Source organism: Lepidochelys kempii, chromosome 5 (assembly GCF_965140285.1).
Source record: "Lepidochelys kempii isolate rLepKem1 chromosome 5, rLepKem1.hap1, whole genome shotgun sequence".
Lineage (NCBI taxonomy): Eukaryota > Metazoa > Chordata > Testudines > Cheloniidae > Lepidochelys > Lepidochelys kempii.
In genome coordinates this window covers 68,233,912-68,255,120 of record NC_136384.1, presented here as the reverse complement: position 1 = coordinate 68,255,120, position 21,209 = coordinate 68,233,912, and the positions used below count along the sequence as shown (strand labels likewise).

The 21,209-nt window shown below is 40.0% G+C and overlaps 1 protein-coding gene across 1 annotated transcript in view; it reads left to right on the top strand.

Moving 5' to 3' along the window:
• EFNA5 (ephrin A5) overlaps window positions 1-21,209 on the top strand; it is a 287,981-nt gene that overhangs the window by 230,726 nt on the left and 36,046 nt on the right. The window contains exon 2 of the mRNA XM_073344632.1: window positions 3,237-3,529. Within this exon, the coding sequence (XP_073200733.1) occupies window positions 3,237-3,529 (293 nt within the window). The remainder of the gene's footprint in view (window positions 1-3,236; window positions 3,530-21,209) is intronic.

The following is a 21,209-nucleotide window of genomic DNA, read 5'->3' as shown; positions in this document are numbered from 1 at the left end:
ACTCTAGTATTTGGTTTTACACTAATAATATTAGGTTTGCAGCTGGTAAATGTCAAATATATTCCCTTTGGATTCAGTTTAGGGTGCTTTAGGGGCAGTTTCATCTTCTAGTTTTTAGCTAGTTACTAATCAGCATACTTAACTTTTTAATACAAGAAGTGTCCTGTCTCTTTTTGTTTTCCCTTTCTGAGCATAATATGGCACTTGAAGGGGGGAGAATGTAGTCTTAATATACTCTGGTAGGCATGTTGGAAATTATGTAACTTCTTTGGTAAAAATAAAATAAGTTTTGAAAATCTAGTAAGCCTCTGTTCCACTTAGCTTGGACTCACATTAACTTGGTTACTGGATCCCTCAGAACATTACAGGAGAGGGAATAAATGTCCTGTCTGCTTCCTTCCTCTCTAATATCCATTCTGTCTCCTTTCAGTATTGCTGTTACTATATTTATGGAGTTGCTTGATAAAATATCTGGTATATGTTTTCCCTGAAGCAGGTTCACTGCTGTGCCAGCAATATCAGCTAAAGACCAATTTACATCACTTTAAATATGCACCATCTTCTTCCTTTTTCAGACATTTAAATGTGAATGCTTTTTGGTGATAGAAAACGATTATGGAATGAAAGTATAGACACTGTAGGGAAAAGTGATTACAAAAAATACCAAGAGGAAAAAAATGACTTAGCTGTGCACTTCAGCTGCAAATCTGCTTTGCAGTTAGTGTTTCCTTCAAGGCTTTCTGTTTCCAGCTGTCCATATTAGTGACATGGGAGTAAACTGAAGAGCTTGAAGAAGACCATAAGGTCCATGACTTGTAGAGGCAGAAGGAAGTTCAGCCAGTTCTTAATTTGTGCCGGGCCTGAGCCTGGACTCCTCTAGGCTTGGCAGTTAATGGCCCTGGCACCTCTGGGCTCCTGGCCGGCAGCCGCTGCTCTCCAGCCACCCAGCTCTGAAGGCAGCACTGGAATACACTGTACCATGCCACCCTTCTGCAGTGCTGCTGGTGGCTGCGCTACCTTCTGAGCTGGATACCCAACCAGCAGCCACTGCTCTTTGGCCACCCAGCTTGAGCCCCAGCACCTCTTTCATTACAAATTAAGGACTGAGGTCATGTCTGTTAAAAAGTAACGGTCGAGGAGAAAAGTTAGGTCATGGATTTATTTATTTATTTGTTTATTTTTGTTCAAAGGAATAAAATGGAAGGACACCACTAAAAAGGGATTAGACAATTTCAACATTTATAATATTAGGTGGAGCAGCTCTTTCACTCCCACTAGAGATGAAGTTTAGATCACAGATTTTTTATTAGTCTATTTCTTTATTTATATGATACCCATTACCATAGCCTTGGTTCTTAAGCACAATAGCTCCCATCCCTAAACCATAATTGTCCCTCTCTATTTGGGAGAGGTCTAGTACCAAGGAACCCGGTGAATAACCGTGCAGGAAAGTTTGCAGTGTCTGCATGTGTATCCCACACACCTTCTGGGTGTGGTGGTCTGTCCCATCTGGTGGCACTGAGACCACTTAAGGAGAGAGATAAAGGAGTCTGCTCTACAGCTTAGCTAACAGCCAGTTGGCTTTTAGCTCGTGCAGCAGAGGCTCATGCATTAAGCTCCAGAGTTCCCTGGTTCGATCCCACCCACTGACAACTGGGGTCTGTTGACGTTACACATGCGCAATAATTAAAGCCAGGTAGGGCACATACTCACTCTTCTTTACTAATTAAAAAATGGAATTTTAGAAAAATACAAATAAGGAGATTGTTGGGAAAATTGGGTTTCTGTATACACACAAGATATCCCTGTTTGTAACCTCTAGGTTACAACTAATAATTTAAATAAATGAGTTTTTGTCTGAAATGACAGTAGTTCAAAAAGGGTTTTCCATATTACAGGAAGAAACCATGGGGCTGTGCGTTGGCAAGAATTCTACAGCTATATCAGGCTTTTTCCTTTAAAAATCTGTTATTGAAGCAAAATTATTGTAGGGATATGAAAATGTATAGTTTGCTCTGAATATTTCCTTGGAGGACCAGCAGATCATTGGTTTTCTCTGAAATTAGGTAGAAGGACCCAGGTGGCAGATTTCAAGCCCGTCAGGTATTTAAAATATGCCCTTCAGCTGAAAAGAAGTATTACAGTTAAACCTGTCATTATCCCTTTATCATTCTGTGGTGCACTTGACAACTGTAGCAGTCAAAGAAAGAAGCCACAAGTAGTGATGAGCAGTCAGCCTGAAGTGGAATGGGTCAATGTTTGGTTGCACAAGTTGCCCTAGGGGAAGTTCACATCCATTGACAGACTTACAGATGTTGGTTTATGGAATCTTTAAATGTATCAGGGTGGGCTCATGTGAAGGTGTTGAATTCCTTCTCATAGTTTCTTCCACAAATAATGCCAGGCATTAAAAAGTCAAAGTAAGTGACACTTGCTAAACCTCTTCCTTTCAATGTCTAAAGAATCTTCAGTAATAATAATAATAATATAAAGGAGTGCATCTGGGCCACTGCCTTACACTACATTTCTCATCTGGCTCTCATTCAGAACTGTCAAGTTAGGCTGAGTGCTGATAATTCATATCCCAGTATCCTTTTATCTGAATGTAGCAATATCTCCTCTGTGTACTTTGGCAGTGGAGTTACACTGCTTTTCAAATACCTTTAAAAAGCAATCCAGGCTTTTCTTCCATCTTGACAAAGTGTTGCCAGTAATGAAGAAAAAAGTAAACGTAGTTGTGCTGCTGTAGTCAATTTAAGTATTTTTAGCCCAATCAGCTTGCAGCACGTAAGTGCTTACTGCTGGATTGGTGATTTTGTGCGTGTCTGTGTTGATGTGTACAGTGAGACTGATTTGGTGAACCTAGTGCATTTTCTCTTTCTTTTCCTCTTTTTGCTTAATTTTAAATTAAAAAAAAAACACTGTTCAGAAAACCACAGGAGAAAATACACTTTAACTTAGTGTAAATTAGCAAGAAGATAATTCTACATGCTGAAGGAATGAAAGTGTGAATGATCATGGTACTGCATAAACAGGTGCAACTCTGCTGATGTCAACAGAGTAGCATCCATTTACACCAGAAGTGAATTTGGCCAGGATTATTTTGAAAAGTGAATGATGTGGCTGAAGTGAAATGAAGTGGAAGTAATGACCTTATCATTCTCGAAAGAGAAAATCTATAGCTAAGTATCCTGAGTTAACTCTATCTTTTGTCTTCGTGTTTCGTTTAATTTTAGATTCCAGAGGGGTGACTACCACATTGATGTCTGCATCAATGATTATTTGGATGTGTTCTGCCCTCACTATGAGGATTCGGTGCCAGAAGATAAGACTGAGCGCTACGTTCTTTACATGGTGAACTTCGATGGCTACAGCTCCTGCGATCACACCTCCAAAGGATTCAAGAGGTGGGAATGTAATCGGCCTCATTCCCCGAATGGACCATTGAAGTTCTCAGAAAAATTCCAGCTCTTCACTCCCTTCTCACTAGGATTTGAGTTCAGGCCAGGCCGGGAATATTTCTACATCTGTGAGTATCTAGAGATTTGTCATTGTTGCATAGCAGCTGTAAGAAAACAGGCTAACTTTTTCACCTATGTTTTATGGAGCTGCAAAAGACCAGCCTATATGGGTGGCAGATGCCTCTTAGTAAATGCAGACTTCAGGATCCCCAGATTCATTAGCTGGGAATCTAGAGTAAAAATCAGATTAAAAGCAGTTTCTTTTCCCCACATGAAATAGCATGTCAGCCTGTTCAATGAACCTTTGCTGATGTTTAAAGCTAGAGATACTACTGTAGTTTTTCAAACATTCTAAAAATTCTCAGGGGAAAATAATTAACTTTGTATACATAAGTCCCTAACTGTTCTTATTTGTGTGGCTGAAATACCCCTGCCATCACCATCATCGTCGTCATCATCAGAGGGGAAATACTGTATACCCTGAAGATGCAATAGCTGCACATGCCAATGGTCCAATATTGTTTGAAGTAATAATGTCTCAGAGTAAATACTTCTTGTACCAAGCCAAAGAGAACTTTATTCAGAGCAGCTGTTTCTTTAAGTGTGGGGTATATGGAATGCGGTGGAAGCGGGTTCGAAGTAAATTAGCATGAATGAATGCATCAGTAAAAAGTGATGGTGAATGCTGTGTGCTGCAAGCTGTGTTCCAAGGAGACCTGTACCAATTTAGGCAAGAGAGAGATGAGGAAGTGAGGGCAGAAACCTAGAGGAGAGGCAGGATAACTGCTGGGGATAAAGGAATACAAATATCAGGAGGCTAAAACTGGAAAGTTGAGCTAACTGGAATTTCATGATCTCATAGCCGGTCTGGATAGCTGTCACTCCTTCAGTTATCTTGTTTGGGTAATACTCCACCAAAGATCTCATTTCATCCATTTATTATGTACCTGAAGTCTCCTGTTTCCTAACAAGATTCCAGTATTACAACTGCAATATTTTCCCATGCTTTCAGTGTCAGACAAGGGAATTAAAAGCTTTAAACAGGGCTGAAGTTCTCAATAAATATTGTCTTCATGTCTGGAGATGGCCTTTCTACTGTGAAACAGTCATTCTACCTCATTTCAGCAGAGAAACTGAATACATAGCATTCCTATTTTTCAGCCTCATTTCTTTAGCATTTTCCCTTTTAAACCTACAGGGAAGTGTACTCATAGTGAATTGTTTTCAACTTCCTTTCCTCCCCATCAAATAAAGTTTTATAATAAGAGGGATTTCAGCATCATAAGAATACTACCTTGTTCTCTCTCTCGTGCTGCAGTGCAATAAAAAAAAAAGAACTGTAAAAGTTTTATCATTTCAGTACTGGTTCCATGAGATAGTCATGAGAAAACATGTAAAAGCCTGATGCCATTTCACATCTTGTAAGTGAATAAAAAAGGGAATCATAGCTATGTGGAGAATGTTGTAGAATAAATAATGCACATTGTATTGAAAACATGAAAACTGCCCATTAACGTCCGAAGGAGTTTTCTGTCACCAAATATTACAAAATCAGGCCCCATGTAAGCATCAGGTTTGTCTTTTAAGTGAATTTTTTCCTTCTTAAAAATCCTGCTGAGAAAACAAGCAGGGATATATAAGATGAGGAATGAATTCTAATTTGCATCATGTGATTGCTTTGCAATAAAATGCTGTACAACTACCATACCACACACACTGTTCAAACCTCCTTATTTGCTTTCTAGACTAACAAACAGTAATAAAAGTGAAAACCAAACAAGAATGTAGAGAAATCTCAACTTGGTCTAACTAGTTAATAGCCTGATTATCAGAAAATACAAAATCCACTGAGCTTTATAAACAAGACATTATTATTCAAATGCACCCACTGTGCTTATGACTGGTTTTCCTTGTTTGTGGTTAAATTCAATATTTCACTAAAAATCATTGTGTCTTCTATAACATTCATTTAACAAAGTCATTTAACTGTCAAGGGTTCCCATCAAAGTAATTGTTCCAAAGAGCGTTAAAATATCAGGAGTTTTATGCTGTTCAACTGAGTTTAGCTGGAATTACTTTTTTTTTAATGAAAGACAAGAGCACAAAATTAGCAGCTAAGAGATGTCCATTTACCAGTAGTATATTGGCCTGGTAGTCAGTTAAATTAGATTTTCAGCCATGTTTCAGAGACACAAAAACATTCTCTCTCCTTTGCTATAGTTGGAATATTTCTTCCTCTTCATTCTTTCACTCATTGTGAGCAGTAGCACAAAGTAGCTAATACAGTGATCCCAGAGAAGCATTATATACTGTGGTAACAATTAAACATGAAGATTCTCAAAGGAAGGTTGTCCACCATGATATCTTTTTTTTTCTTCAAATATGGGCTGAATGAACAAGATGGTAAAACAGTTCCTTGTTCCTTTCTTGAAGTTATCAGCATGCCCTCCATTGCAGGCCGCAGAAACAAGCATTGCTACCTTACTGTCTGAATGGTTAATATGCTCATTGCTCAGCAGGGGGATGTTTCATCTACCCATCAGATCCAAAAATTTTGACATTTATAAACATGTTATCCAAGGACAGAAGGCTAGTAGCTTTCAGGTTGGTGTATTCTGGGAAACAGGATTCAAATTGTCCAGTGACTAGATAGCCTGGAAAGTAAGAGGAAATTGAGCTATTGCCTGGGTTGGTGTAGTGTTAGGCTAGATTTCACACTCCTTGGTATTTATTTGCAAAAGTTTTTAAATAAGAGCCATTATCAATCTTCCTGCCGTATGCTTTAAGGACAATTTTTGTCCCTCCTACTTCCACCAGTCTCAGGAAATGTAATAACCATAAACCAATTATTTTTTTTCTACCTGAACTATCCTTTTTATGAAATATCGCTTCCCTTTATTGCTCCATGTCCTCATTGGCATTTGGCACACAACATGTATCAGCGGAATGGAGTCAGATCTCCTTGTTCTTTATTTCCCCCATCTAGAAATCTTAGATTATTACATGTTTTGTATCAGATCATCTCTATTTGCACTTGAGAGATGACTTCAATAATATAAACCTGCATATCAGCAAAATATCAGTTAAGTAGGTTTACTTTTGGAAGGGGAAAAGTTTATTAACTGGAGTTTAGTTCCAAAAACCTAACTGCTTACAGCAGTGTTTATTAGGGTAATTTTAGTGGAAAAAATAATGGATCAAATTATGGGGCTCAGTCCTTCTTCAGACTACCATCTGTGGAGGGTAGAATGTGTTAGCCTGACTAAAAACCAAGTAAAGATCATGGGATTTAGACCTTTATTATTATTGTTACTACTGAAGCAAAAGCAGACAGAAGAAGATGTAACATACTGAAAGAGTGAGGTGTACCCAAAGAACTTGAATGTTTCATGGAATTTTTATGTTTTGAGTAACTTCTTTAAGGAGGGAAACAGAGAGAGCATGCAGTCTAATAGCAGAAAGGGGGGAAAAAACAACATAAGGAAGAGGGAAGTTTCAAACTGACCTTAACATTTGGATTTTTATATGGTTCAGAGTACAGATTTGTCTTGAATATGTTTCAGTATTTTTATCAATGATGTGGAAGTAACTATAAAATCACTGCTGATAAAAATTTACAGATGACACAAAGATTGGCCTAATGGCAAAAAATGAGACAGTCTGGAAACTCATATGGAATGATGTGGATTGCTCAGTAAACGGAGTCCATTCAAATGAAATGCATTTCAGCACAGCCAAATGGAAGATTTTACCTCTAGGAATAAGGAATGTAGGCCACACATACGGAAATGGGGGACTGAGACTCTGAAGCAATAATTCTGAAAAGGATTGAGAGGTCATAGTGTATAAACACCAGCGTGGCTGGTCCCTGTGACCCTGTGGCAAGAATTTCTAATGTGATCCTTGGATTTAGATTTACAGGGGAGCAGTGAGTAGGAGTAAGGTGATCATTTTACATCTTTAAACAGCACTGGCAGGACCTGTACTGGGATACTGCATTGAGTTCTGGTGCCTTCATTTTTTAAAAGATACTGAAAAAATTGGAGAAGGTGCAAAAAAGAATCACAGAAATGATTTGATGGCTGGATAAGGAGCTCAATTTAGTATAGTTATGAAAAAGTAGCCTGGGAGGTGACTTGATTATAACTTATAAATACCTTCATGGGGAGAAAATACCAGATATTAAAGGGGTCTTTAACTTAGAGGAGAAAGATATAACCAAGGCCTGGTTGTTATAACCAGACAAATTCAAATCAGAAATAAGGCATATATTTTAATAATGAAGTTAATTAACCATTAGAACAAATTACTAAGGGAAGTGGTGGATTTTCCATCTTTTGAAGCCTTCAGATCAAGACCGGATGACTTTCTGAAAGATATGCTTTAATCAGACACAAGTTACTGGACTCATTACAGGGGTAACTGGTTGATATTCTATGACCTGTTTTATGTAGGAGGTCCTACTAAATGATCTAATGGTCCCTTCTGTCCTTAATAACTATTAATCTAGGAGTCTTTCTGAGCTTGTTACTACTAGTTTGTACTGATGGGTATTCCCACTCAGGTAAAAACAGTCAGTTACCTAGCATGATATTAATAGGTTCTTTCCCACTGGCTTGTACATACCTCTTTGGATTGCCAATCTATTTACTGTCGTAAAGTAAAGGAGATTAATACAACCATATCTCTGTGAAGTTAGATTTGTAGGGCAAAATTTTCAAAAACTCCTAAGCTCCATTGTTAAAAATTACTTAGGCACTTAGAAGTCTAAAGTTTCATTGAAAGGTAGTGGGATTAGGGTGCCCGATTTTTTAGGAAATATTAGCCATTAATATGTTTTCTGTGTAAGTGTTGGGATGCGGGAGAGACCAAAAACAGCACTATGTGGTAGTGACATTCAAGGTGGTGGTGTTGTGAAAGATGTAACAGGAAGATAGATTCCCAAATTCAGTCCTAGTGTAAGTGGATAGAACCCCAGTGAAGGCTGTAGAGTATGCAAATGCTGAATTAGACCTTGAGGCTACTATGCCAAGAATCCAGTCCCTAAGTGCCACAAATACAAAACTGTAAAAGATTTACCCTTCATGGCGAGAAGCATCCTCAAATCTCTGAATGAGGTTGGCATTAGAAATGTCCAGGACAGTCTAACAAGAAAACTGGCAGTGATCTGCTTGTTACCAGAGCTTGGTATGTGCAAACACAGACCAACAAGTAAAACAAGAAGGGCATTGTCCTGTTCTCATGGAAAGTTAAGTCACAAAGAGCAAAATAATTTTCCATGACTAAAAACCTGGCAAAGCTTCACAAATTGCCAGTGTGGCCATTATCCCTTAGGATTGTTTTAGCTATTGCAGGAGTTTTTTGATCCTTTAGAAGGGGTGGAGAGGCAAGGTGGTATATTGGACTGTAAAGCTATGCTAGAGAAATTTATTGGGAAACCACGTAACCTACAGCATATTAGTAGGTTATGTGGTTTCCTAATAAATTTTGGTCTCTGAGTCTATTGTACTGTATATTAATTTTAAAAGCTATATTAGAAGGATCATAGAGCTCCCTACTTTCACAGATGCACTGCACAGACTAAAAGTGTATCTGGGCAAATGTTCTGTATAATGAGGCACAGGATTTAATGAAATAGGACTATTTGATTGTAGATAGGGACCACCGCTTGCTCTGGAACAGGGTTGGATTTGTGTGATGAGGGGACAAAAAGGGAGGATTAGAACTGCAATCTTGTCCTTTCAGAGATTATTTGGAGAATATTTAAATCAAAACTAAAAGCTGTGGCACTCCATGAGAACACGCTATTCTTTCAATCCAGGAAATCAAGTTAGTAAAAACAATCAAGACAGGTCAAATCAGAGTTATTGTTTATGCCCTGATATGTCCCAGGATTCCAGAGCTAGTTTGAAAGTCACCAGAACAACTATTGATATCACTACTTATAAATCTGCTGACTGTGAAGCACTGTGCGGTGAGATCAGCCCAGAATTGCTCTAGCTCCTAGTTTGAATTGTATGAGCAAGCTCCTGTTGGAAAGTGAGATACGAAAGAGAAGCTAGTGTGACTACTCTGTTGCACCTTGCAGAATGTTGGAAGTCAACCCAGAATTCCTGTAGATTAGATCAGTGGTTCTCAAAGCTGCGGAAAGCCCCTGGCAGGCCAGGCTGGTTTGTTTACCTGCTGCGTCCGCAGGTTCGGCCTATCGTGGCTCCTACTGGCTGTGGTTCACCACTCCAGGCCAATGGGGGCTGCGGGAAGCGGTGCAGGCCGAGGGATGTGCTGGCTGCCCTTACTGCAGCCCCCATTGACCTGGAGCGGCAAACTGTGGCCAGTAGGAGCCGCAGTTGGCCGAACCTGTGGACGCAGCAGGTAAAAAAACTGGCCCGGCCCACCAGGGGCTTTCCCTGAACAAGTGGTGGACCGGCTTTGAGAACCACTGGATTAGATCACTATCTTTTCATAATGCAGAGATAATGAGGTCTTTTTTTAGGAAATCAGTTGATCGATATTCTCAGACTCTTGCAGTAGTGGCAAAGCAATAGCTAACTAATAATATCAGTGAAGTACATTTTTTCACATCTAGTGCCCTTAGAAAACATGGTTTCTCTATAATCTCTCATTCCTATAAAGTCAGGTCTCTTGGGACCCAATTCTCATTTACACTAAGGCCACTTTACACCACTCTGGCAATGCAAAGGGGCCTAGTAGTGGGTATAAATTACATCCACTTTTAGACCCCTTTGCAGTTCCAGAATGGTGTAAAATAGCTTAAGTGTAGATGAGAATGGGCCCTTGATGTTCACAGATATGACCAACATTAGAACTCAGGTAAGATAATGATTAATTCTTCTCTGAAGCCTTACCATGGTTGTGTAAAAATATAAACCTCCATTTGAATGACTGGGCTCTGTTTCTCCGTTAAACTGTCCTGGAGCTATTGCCTACTCCGTCATTCAGCAATTTCCGTGTGGCTTTTCATGAGGAAAACTGGTACTTTGCAGTCTTCTGGCACTACTTCTCAAATTAGAGTCCAAATACAGCATTAGGTGGTAAATTAATTTCACTAGTGTTATAATTCTTCCATATTATAAAGACTTTTTAACATTATTTTAATGTCGACAGAGCCATTCCTTTTTATTTTGTTAAGTAACAAATCTTCCACACAAGTGGCTTTCCTTTTGAGGTCCCCACAAAGGAGCATTAAGTTTATGGCCTTGTCATCCTTGCCAAACGGCTAAAGACTTATGTCAGAGCAGGCGGAAGATTTAAGGGGTTGTTAGTCCCAATGGAATCTGGATTCACTCCATCAGGGCTGGCTTTTCCACTTGTGAAGAGTGATGCTTACACAGTGGAAAGAAGGATAAAATATGGCTCAGTGAAGGTCTACCCATGGAGATCTGTGTGTACCTGTGTGTGGGGTATTCAGGTTTTGATGATTGTCTTTCTCTTTTTAAGAGTCTTGATATTCAGAACCCACCTGTCTGAAGTAGCAGCACCCAAACCTTGGAAAACACAGAAACTCGCAAAATCCAGCAGGACACTGATAATTTTGATTAATTAAAATATTTTTTTCAGTACATATTGTTTCCCTTGTCTTGAAGTATGATGTGTAAGAAATTAATTGAAAGGCAGTTTAGTTTCATTGTGACCTCTGTAGGTGCTCATCCTTTCTTGAGATGCTTGTTTGTAATGTTTTACAGCAATACTCCCTTGTGAATCACAGGCATATTTATGCCTGTAACAGCATTCATACATGAAGATGGTCTGTCTTTCTTTCTTTCTCCACTGATGAGAAAATACAACTGTCACGAGAGGGTATTATACAATAGCTATTATCCTTTCTATACGAATACCAGTAAATTTTGTGTATTGTACAGACCTAAAAGAAGACTTTTTTTCTATAGTTTCTTTTCTTAGCTCATTAGTCATGAGGTTTAAAATCTGGTATAATTCAGGTTGAAAATTTATAACCTGAAAAAGCAGCTACTTCGCTTTGGAAATGAAGACTAGTCTGGTGGTTCAGTGAGAGTTTCATAGGGTATGTCTACACTACGAAATTAGGTCAAATTTATAGAAGTCGGTTTTTTAGAAATCGGTTTTATATATTCGAGTGTGTGTGTCCCCACAGAAAATGCTCTAAGTGCATTAAGTGCATTAACTCGGCGGAGCGCTTCCACAGTACCGAGGCTAAAGTCGACTTCCAGAGTGTTGCACTGTGGGTAGTTATCCCACAGTTCCCGCAGTCTCCGCTGCCCATTGGAATTCTGGGTTGAGATCCCAATGCCTGATGGGGCTAAAACATTGTTGCGGGTGGTTCTGGGTACATATCTTCAGGCCCCCGTTCCCTCCCTCCCTCCATGAAAGCAAGGGCAGACAATCGTTTCGCGCCTTTTTTCCTGAGTTACCTGTGCAGACGCCATACCATGGCAAGCATGGAGCCCGCTCAGGTAACCGTCACAGTATGTCTCCTGGGTGCTGGCAGACGCGGTACTGCATTGCTACACAGCAGCAGCAACCCATTGCCTTGTGGCAGCAGACGGTGCAATATGACTGGTAGCCGTCATTGTCATGTCCGAGGTACTCCTGGTCGCCTCTGTGAGGTCGATCAGGAGCGCCTGGGCAGACATGGGCACAGGGAGTAAATTTGAAGTGACTTGATCAGGTCATTCTCTTTAGTCCTGCAGTCAGTCCTATTGAACCATCTTATGGTGAGCAGGCAGGCGATACGGATTGCTAGCAGTCCTATTGCATCATTTTCTGCCGGGCAGGCAAGAGATGAGGATGGCTAGCAGTCCTATTGTACCATCTTCTGCCGAGCAGCCATGAGATGTGGATGGCATGCAGTTGTTCTGCACCGTCTGCTGCCAGCCAAAGATGTAAAAGATAGATGGAGTGTATCAAAACAAGAAATAGACCAGATTTGTTTTGTACTTATTTGCAAACCGCCCCCCCCGCCCCCCCCGTCTAGGAGACTCATTCCTCTAGGTCACACTGCAGTCACTCACAGAGAAGATGCAGCGAGGTAAATCTAGCCATGTATCAATCAGAGGCCAGACTAACATCCTTGTTCCAATAAGAACAATAACTTAGGTGCACCATTTCTTATTGGAACCCTCCGTGAAGTCCTGCCTGAAATACTCCTTGATGTAAAGCCACCCCCTTTGTTGATTTTAGCTCCCTGTAAGCCAACCCTGTAAGCCGTGTCGTCAGTCGCCCCTCCCTGCGTCAGAGCAACGGCAAACAACCGTGCATCTGAGTTGAGAGTGCTGTCCAGAGCAGTCACAATGAAGCACTCTGGGATAGCTCCCAAAGGCCGATACCGTCGAATTGTGTCCACGGTACCCCAAATTCGACCCGGCAAGGCCGATTTAAGCGCTTATCCACTTGTCAGGGGTAGAGTAAGGAAATCGATTTTAAGAGCCCTTTAAGTCCAAATAAAGGGCTTCATCGTGTGGACGGGTGCAGGTTTACATCGATTTAACGCTGCTAAATTCGACCTAAAATCCTAGTGTAGACCAGGGCATAATAAAAGGTGTTGGCTTTATTTCCTTCATTTTAAAGGTCCTACAGTTAAGCCAGGAAGACTACACTTGTTTGAGTTTTTAAATTTCTTTTTAAAGCTGTCATGTCAGAAGAATTCTCCCCAGGCATCTTTTTAAGAATTATGAATGTATTCAAAAAGTTAAGAAATTAAGGTTAACTAAAGAGCGTTAGGAAGGGATATGAGGGAATTTAAAACATTTTAAATGTGTTAATAGTACTTTTGTTTTGGGGAAACAGTTGTTTATTACTAGGCGCCCTATTAACCTTTCAGTCAAGATCTGATCAGCATAAACACTGATGCTACTTTGACAGCAGTGGGCCCAGACATGCTGCACGAGTAGGAGTCTTGTCTTTGATAGTTGGTTCACCCAAAGCGCTTGAGATGTTCTGAGTGAATTGGAAGGGTTTGCTAAATGTGTACGTTAAAAAAATACATTATTTTTTTATTTTGGTGTGATAATATTAGACAGACGAGCAAGGTTACCTTTACAAGGGAATTCATGCTTAGCTTCATGTGTAGATTAAAGGACTAGTGGCTATTAGAAAGCATCAGAAGAATTAAGTTCTGGGTCTGTTTTTAAAAAAAAATCAATCTGGAACAGTCGCCAGAGACTAACAGATTTTGACGTTGGTAGTGTTCTTCGAATCCTCAAAGGGTGTATTTAGAAGCTGGTGAATAATTTGGTACTCAGGAGAAATCCATATAAGAAAATTAAGAGAGAACCCACAGAAGTATTGGTCGCTGTTGTTTGAGTTTTTCAAAGAGAATGTCTTTCAGAGAAGTTGAAAGAAGATGATTTGGATTCATACGCTTCAAAAATTCAAGTGCTATTAAGACACTTAAGGGGGAGGATACATAATACATCTGCAACTTTGAAAACTGTTTCATGAGCATATTGTAGAAGGTCTTGACCCCTGTAGGAGGATGAATGAATTATGTTGCATTCCACTGTTATATGCTCCATTGATACTGGACATTAAAAGAGAGTGTAGGGGGAGCTTTTTTCTTTCTTTTCATCTAATGTTGGAAGAAAGCCAGCCTGTCTCTGGGGGGAAAAGCACATGTTGAATTTTGTTATATCTGTGATTCCATCAAATCCCATGACTTAACAGGGGATGGACTGATTAGTACCTGGATAAAAAACCTCCAAGGAGCACGTAGGTGCTCGGTGATTCAGTAGGTGACATTCTTGCCTCAGTGAAAATACTGAACCAAAGTCTCAACATAGAGCTAGGGAGCACGGTATTTCTGAAGAGTAATGTCATTTAGATATGTAAAACTGAGGTTCTTAATATTTATGGTAATTAAAGATCCCATAGGATATACTTGGATACCACTGAGCCTGCCTGTTCCACCACCCTGGGCTCCCTTACACTGTCCTGCTGACGATTGCAGCTGGTACAGGAACCCACAACGGGAGAGGCAACTCTCGATCTAGTCCTGAGTGGTGCGCAGGATCTGGTCCAAGAGGTAACTATAACAGGACTGCTTGGAAATAGTGATCATAACATAATAACATTTAACATTCCTGTGGTGGGAAGAACACTTCAACAGCCCAACACTGTGGCATTTAATTTCAGAAAGAGGAACTATGCAAAAAAAACCCCAGAAATTAAAAGGTACAGTGACTAGAGTGAAATCACTGTAAGCTGCATGGACACTTTTCAAAAACACCATAATAGACGCTCAACTTAAATGTATACCCCAAATTAAAAAACACAGTAAAAGAACTAAAAAAGAGCCAGCGTGGCTTAACAACCATATAAAAGAAGCAATGAGAGCTAAAAGGCATCTTTTAAAAAGTGGAAATCAAATCCTAGGAAATCAAATCAAATAGAAAGGAGCATAAACACTTCCAAATTAAATGTAAAAATGTAATAAGAAGAGCCAAAAAGGAGTTTGAAGAACAGCTAGCCAAAAACTCAAAAGGTAATAAAATTATTTTTAAATACATCAGAAGCAGGAAGCCTCTAGTTAAAAGTCAGGTTGACAGAAGGATGTGACGTCGGGGATACAAAAGGAGCACTTAAAGATGATAAAGTTATTGCAGAGAAACTAAATGAACTCTTTGCTTCAGTCTTCACGGCTGAGGATGTTAGGGAGATTCCCCAACCTGAGCCGTCTTTTGTAGGTGACAAATCTGAGGAATTGTCCCAGATTGAAGTGTCACTAGTGAAGGTTTGGAATTAACTGAGAAACTTAACAGTAACAAGTCACCGGGAGCAGATGGCATTCACCCAAGAGTTCTGAAAGAACTCAAATGTGAAATTGCGGCACTATTAACTATGGTTTGTAACCTGTCCTTTAAATCAGCTGTTGTACCCAATGACTGGAAGATAACTAATGTAATGCCAATATTTAAGAAGGGTTCTAGAGGTGATCCTGGCAATTATAGACCCGTAAGTCTAACATCAGTACCAGGCAAATCAGTTGAAACGATAGTAAAGAATAAAATTGTCAGACACATAGAAGAGCATAAATTGTTGTGCAAAAGTCAACATGGTTTCTGTAAAGGGAAATCATGTCTTATTAATCTATTAGAGTTCTTTGAGGGAGTCAACAAACATGTGGACAAGGGGGATCCAGTGAACACAGTGTACTTAGATTTCCAGAAAGCCTTTGACAAGGTCCTTCACCAAAGACTCTTACATAAATTAAATTGTCATGGGATAAGAGGAAAGATCCTTTTTGGATTGAGAACTGGTTAAAAGACAAAAAGAAAAGGAGTACTTGTGGCACCTTAGAGACTAACCAATTTATTTGAGCATGAGCTTTCGTGAGCTACAGCGTGTGTATGATAATCAAGGTGGGCCATTTCCTGCACAAATCCAGGTTCTCTCACTCCTGGATTTGTGCAGGAAATGGCCCACCTTGATTATCATACACATTGTGAAGAGAGTGGTCCCTTTGGATGGGCTATTGCCAGCAGGAGAGTGAGTTTGTGTTTGTGTGGGGGTGGGGTGGGGCGGAGGGTGAGAAAACCTGGATTTGTGCTGGAAATGGCCCAACTTGATGATCACTTTAGATAAGCTATTACCAGCAGGACAGTGGGGTGGGAGGAGGTATTGTTTCATGGTCTCTGTGTGTATATAATGTCTTCTGCAGTTTCCACGGTATGCATCCGATGAAGTGAGCTGTAGCTCACGAAAGCTCATGCTCAAATAAATTGGTTAGTCTCTAAGGTGCCACAAGTACTCCTTTTCTTTTTGCGAATACAGACTAACACGGCTGTTTCTCTGAAACCGGTTAAAAGACAGGGAACAAAGTGTAGGAATAAATGGTAAATTTTCAGAATGGAGATGGGTAACTAGTGGTATTCCCCAATGGTCAGTCCTAGGACCAATCCTATTCAACTTATTCATAAATGATCTGGAGAAAGGGGTAAACAGTGAGGTGGCAAAGTTTGCAGATGATACTGAACTGCTCAAGATAGTTAAGATCAAAGCAGACTGTGAAGAACTTCAAAAAGATCTCACAAAACGAAGTGATTGGGCAACAAAATGGCAAATGAAATTTAATGTGGATAAATGTAAAGTAATGCACATTGGAAAAAATAACCCCAACTATACATACATTATGATGGGGGCTAATTTAGCTACAACTAATCAGGAGAAAGATCTTGGAGTCATCATGGATAGTTCTCTGAAGACGTCCATGCAGTGTGCAGCAGCAGTCAAAAAAGCAAACGGGATGTTAGGAATCATTAAAAAAGGAATAGAGAATAAGACGGAGAATATCTTATTGCCCTTATATAAATCCATGGTATGCCCACATCTTGAATACTGCATACAGATGCGGTCCCCTCATCTCAAAAATGATATACTGGCATTAGAAAAGGTTCAGAAAAGGGCAACTAAAATGATTAGGGATTTGGAACAGGTCCCATATGAGGAGAGATTAAAGAAGCTAGGAAAAGCTTGGAAAAGAGAAGACTAAGGGGGGATATGATAGAGATATATAAAATCATGAGTGGTGTGGAGAAAGTGAATAAGGAAAAGTTATTATTCCCATAATATAAGAACTAGGGGCCACCAAATGAAATTAAAGGGCAGCAGGTTTAAAACAAATAAAAGGAAGTTCTTCACTCAGCACACAGTCAATCGGTGGAACTCCTTGTCTGAGGAGGTTGTGAAGGCTAGGACAGGGTTTAAAAGAGAACTGGATAAATTTGTGGTGGTTAAGTCCATTAATGGCTATTAGCCAGGATGGGTAAGGAATGGTGTCCCTAGCCTCTGTTTGTCAGAAGGTGGAGATGGATGGCAGGAGAGAGATCACTTGATCCATTACCTGTTAGGTTCACTCCCTCTGGGGCACCCGGCATTGGCCACTGTCAGTAGACAGGATACTGGGCTGGATGGACCTTTGGTCTGACCCAGTATGGCCATTCTTATGTTCTTATGTTCTTATATTCTATCTGGTGGGCATTCCCCAAGTGCAAACACTTTTGTAGTACAGATGTATAGTCAACATTCCTAACTTTAGATACAAAAAGGATACATGCCTACGAATAGGATAATCATATTCAGTAAATAATAACCTTTCCAATGATACCTCACATGACCCATCTTGCATAAAATATATCTTAGCTATGCTACAATCATATTATAACAATATTTCAATGAAGAATATGGGGGTGTAGTATCACATTGGTGTCCTGACCAATTCAGAACTTGAGTGATTACATTGTCTATCTAAATTCTTCCTGCAGTTTTATTTTGATATAGCATTTATCACTTCTTGGCTTAAACAGGTTTTGGTGCTGCTGTGTGGTGTTAAACAGCTACCTCTTTTCACTTCAGAGGTGGCTGCATTTTAGTTGTTGGTAAAGTTATTTTGTAGTGATATTTTGTCTCTTACCTACTCTTCAGAGATGTAAGGAGATTAATAAAGTATATAAAACACTTACAGTCCTTGGATGAAAGGCACTGTAAAATTGGAGAGTATTATTTATTATTATCTCAAGGAAGCTGTTTCTCTCAGATTTATAAACCTGTATCGCTGTGCTAATTTGATTTCTGAGCTAACTGAAGCCAGTTTAATGAGCTTCTGTATTGCATGTTTGTATTTTGTAACATGGAACAGATGCCAGGAGAAATGGAAATAACACACCAGTGCCATTTGGAATAACAGTGTTTATATTCCATTGCCTCCATGTCATCAGCATGTTAGTCTCGTAGTTCCTCAGACTAACTTTATTGAGGCAGCTCATTCTAGGTTGATATTGTTGATGTGTCATGTTAGACATGATATATATCCATGCCTACAATTGAAGGACCAAAAAACTAAATAACCTCCAAACAATAAATAGACATTTCTGTGTTCTGAACAATTGGCTGTTGGAGTTTTTAAAAAACATGAACATATAGGTTTCTTTGATTTGGAGATGCAAGTGGTTTAAACTGAGCAAACTTGTCTATCATGATGATATTACAATGTGGTTTAAAGAATGAGAATGGTATTCCAGGCATTTTTTCCCATTAATGCATAGAACCGCATAGAATGACCATGTAACTCTTGTGTGAGTATTGTGGCCAGGTTGGTCCCAGAGAGAGTAGGTGGGTGAGGTAATATCTTTTATTGGACCAGCTTCTGTTGGTGAGAGAGACAAGCGTTCGAGCCACACACAGCTCTTCTTCAGGTCTGGGAAAGATACTAGTGTCACAACACTTTCAAAAGATAAGCCCGTGAGCTTAAATTCATAGCTCTGCAAGACATTAAAAATCATGGACTGAACAGACACACCGGATTTATGGCTTATTACAGTGATTCTCAACCTATTTACCATAGTGGTCCACATCCAATACCACCTATATGGCCCTGAGGATGTCACATGGGCCGCAGCTGTGTGCTGACTGGGCTGCAAGTTGAGTACCACTGGCTTATTACAACAATCTGTAACCCACCAACCCCCTCTTTTTGTCCTTGACTGCAGAGATTTTAATGGGCCACTCTGCCTTGAATGGTCCCTTACAGTATGTGCTAAGTACTTATGCTAAACTATCTGTTCCACCATGCATTTTACTGTGATGCTGGGAGTTCGTTTCCCAGCCCCGAAGAAGAGCTCTGCATGGCTCCAAAACTTGTCTCTCTCACCAACTGAAGTTGGTACAATAAAAGATATTATCTCATCCTCCTTGTCTCTCATGTAATTCTTGGCTTAAAAGGGTGTCATACAGCCACATGGCAGGTTTAAATTATCTCTCAAGTTCTTTAAGGCAAAATAAATCACCCAAAATTAGATTTTTTTACAGCCAGAATTATTCAAAAATTTGTAGAAAGACTGCTTGCATACTGAAAAATATCTTCAAGGCTACAGGAAGTCTCACACTTCTTTCTCTTTGGGGAGGTGCCATGTAAGCCACCCTCAAAACTTCCAGTTTATTGCCCAAGGAACTTTCCCTACCCCTAAACATTTGTAGGGCTTTCTTTGCATTGCAGATCATTAACGCTAAGTATGAAGTAGTGTCACCAGCTAGACATCAGTCCTTCTTTAGGGAATTAGGAATGGCTTGAAAGGCTATAGAAATCTGTGCAGCATACCTACTACAGTGACCTTCATTCACAGAGTTAACTAGGCCTCCATGGCTACTGGTGGTAGGTATGGTGAATGCCTTCGTTGTTGCTGATCTGCTGGGGTACCTTGATCATGTGAAGGATAATCAAAATGGCAGTATGCTGATCAGTTAAAAGAGCACTGGTAATTTAATTGTAGCAGTGGAGTATAAAAATGCTGCTGGATGAGGATTACCACACAACTGGGGCTGAAACACTCAGGTTTATTAATTCAAACCTTTATTTGAAGCAAAGCATAGTCTTGTATTTTACAATTACTATAAAAGCAGTGAATGACGGATATACAAAAAAGGTATCGATCAATGATCTTCTTCCAGGGTTATGATGGATTTCCTCTACAAGTCTTCAACTATACCTTACACTCTAGCATATTTATACCTTTCCACATAACGACCATCAAATCAATCATTAATCATTATGTTTTAGTAACATGCACAACACACAAGCAGAGACTTCAGTTTACATACCTTTTGCTGTCCACATTATTTTCATGTTGTGTCACCTTACTCCATATAGGAACTTTCCTTTCCCCTCCCCTCCCCAGTACAGAGGCTCTTTGGCATTACGTTTTGTGTATTAAGAGGATACTGATTATTTTAAGAGGGGGTTGGTGGGTTACGGATTGTAATAAGCCAGTGGTTCTCAACCTGCGGCCCAGTCAGTGCACAGCTGCGGCCCATGTGACATCCTCAGGGCTATATAGGTGGTATTGGATGTGGCCCACTATAGTAAATAGGTTGAGAACCACTGTAATAAGCCATAAATCTGGTGTGACTGTTCAGTCCATGATTTTTAATGTCTTGCAGAGCTATGAATTTAAGCTCACGGGCTTGTCTTTTGAAAGTATTGTGACACTAGAAGTATCTTTCCCAGACCTGAAGAACAGCTGTGTGTGGCTCGAACACTAGTCTCTCCCACCAACAGAAGCTGGTCCAATAAAAAATGTTACCTCACCCACCTAGTCTCTCTGGGATCAACCTGGCCACAATACTCACACAAGAGTTACATGGTCATTCTCTGCAGTTCTATACATCAACGGGAAAAAATGCCTGGAATACCATTCTCATTCTTTAAACCACATTGTAATATCATCATGATAAAGAAATCTGTCCTTCAATACAGTACAAAACATTACTTTTATCCTACATAGCTAAAAGCATTATTTAATCAAGTCCACACAACAACACTCATGTCAAGCAAAGACTAGGCCAAATTCAGTTACTTTAGCATAAGTATTACCTTGGCCTATATACATGATCCAGGATTGTGATATTTCCAGCAATCTATTCGGGGAAAGGTTGGGAAACTGCTTACCTTGCAACATTTTGGACAGATTTATAGGGGCACATCCTGCAGAAGTCAACATGTAGGATTTTTACATACTTTTTTTATTTGTCTGTTTCATTTGTGGTGGCTCCCACCCCTCCTCCTCCTCCTTGTTTAACCTGATGTCTTAAGGTGACTCTCACTACAGGTCTGGTGGAATCAGAGATGAATTATGCTTTTGTGTGGCCCTGGGCCAGAGCAAGTGGGGGTCCCTCCCCACCCCTTTGGCCTGCAGTCCCCTCTATCCCCCACCACTCCCGTCCCCTGTGCTCCTGCTAAGGAAATGGGGTCTGGGCATGGGG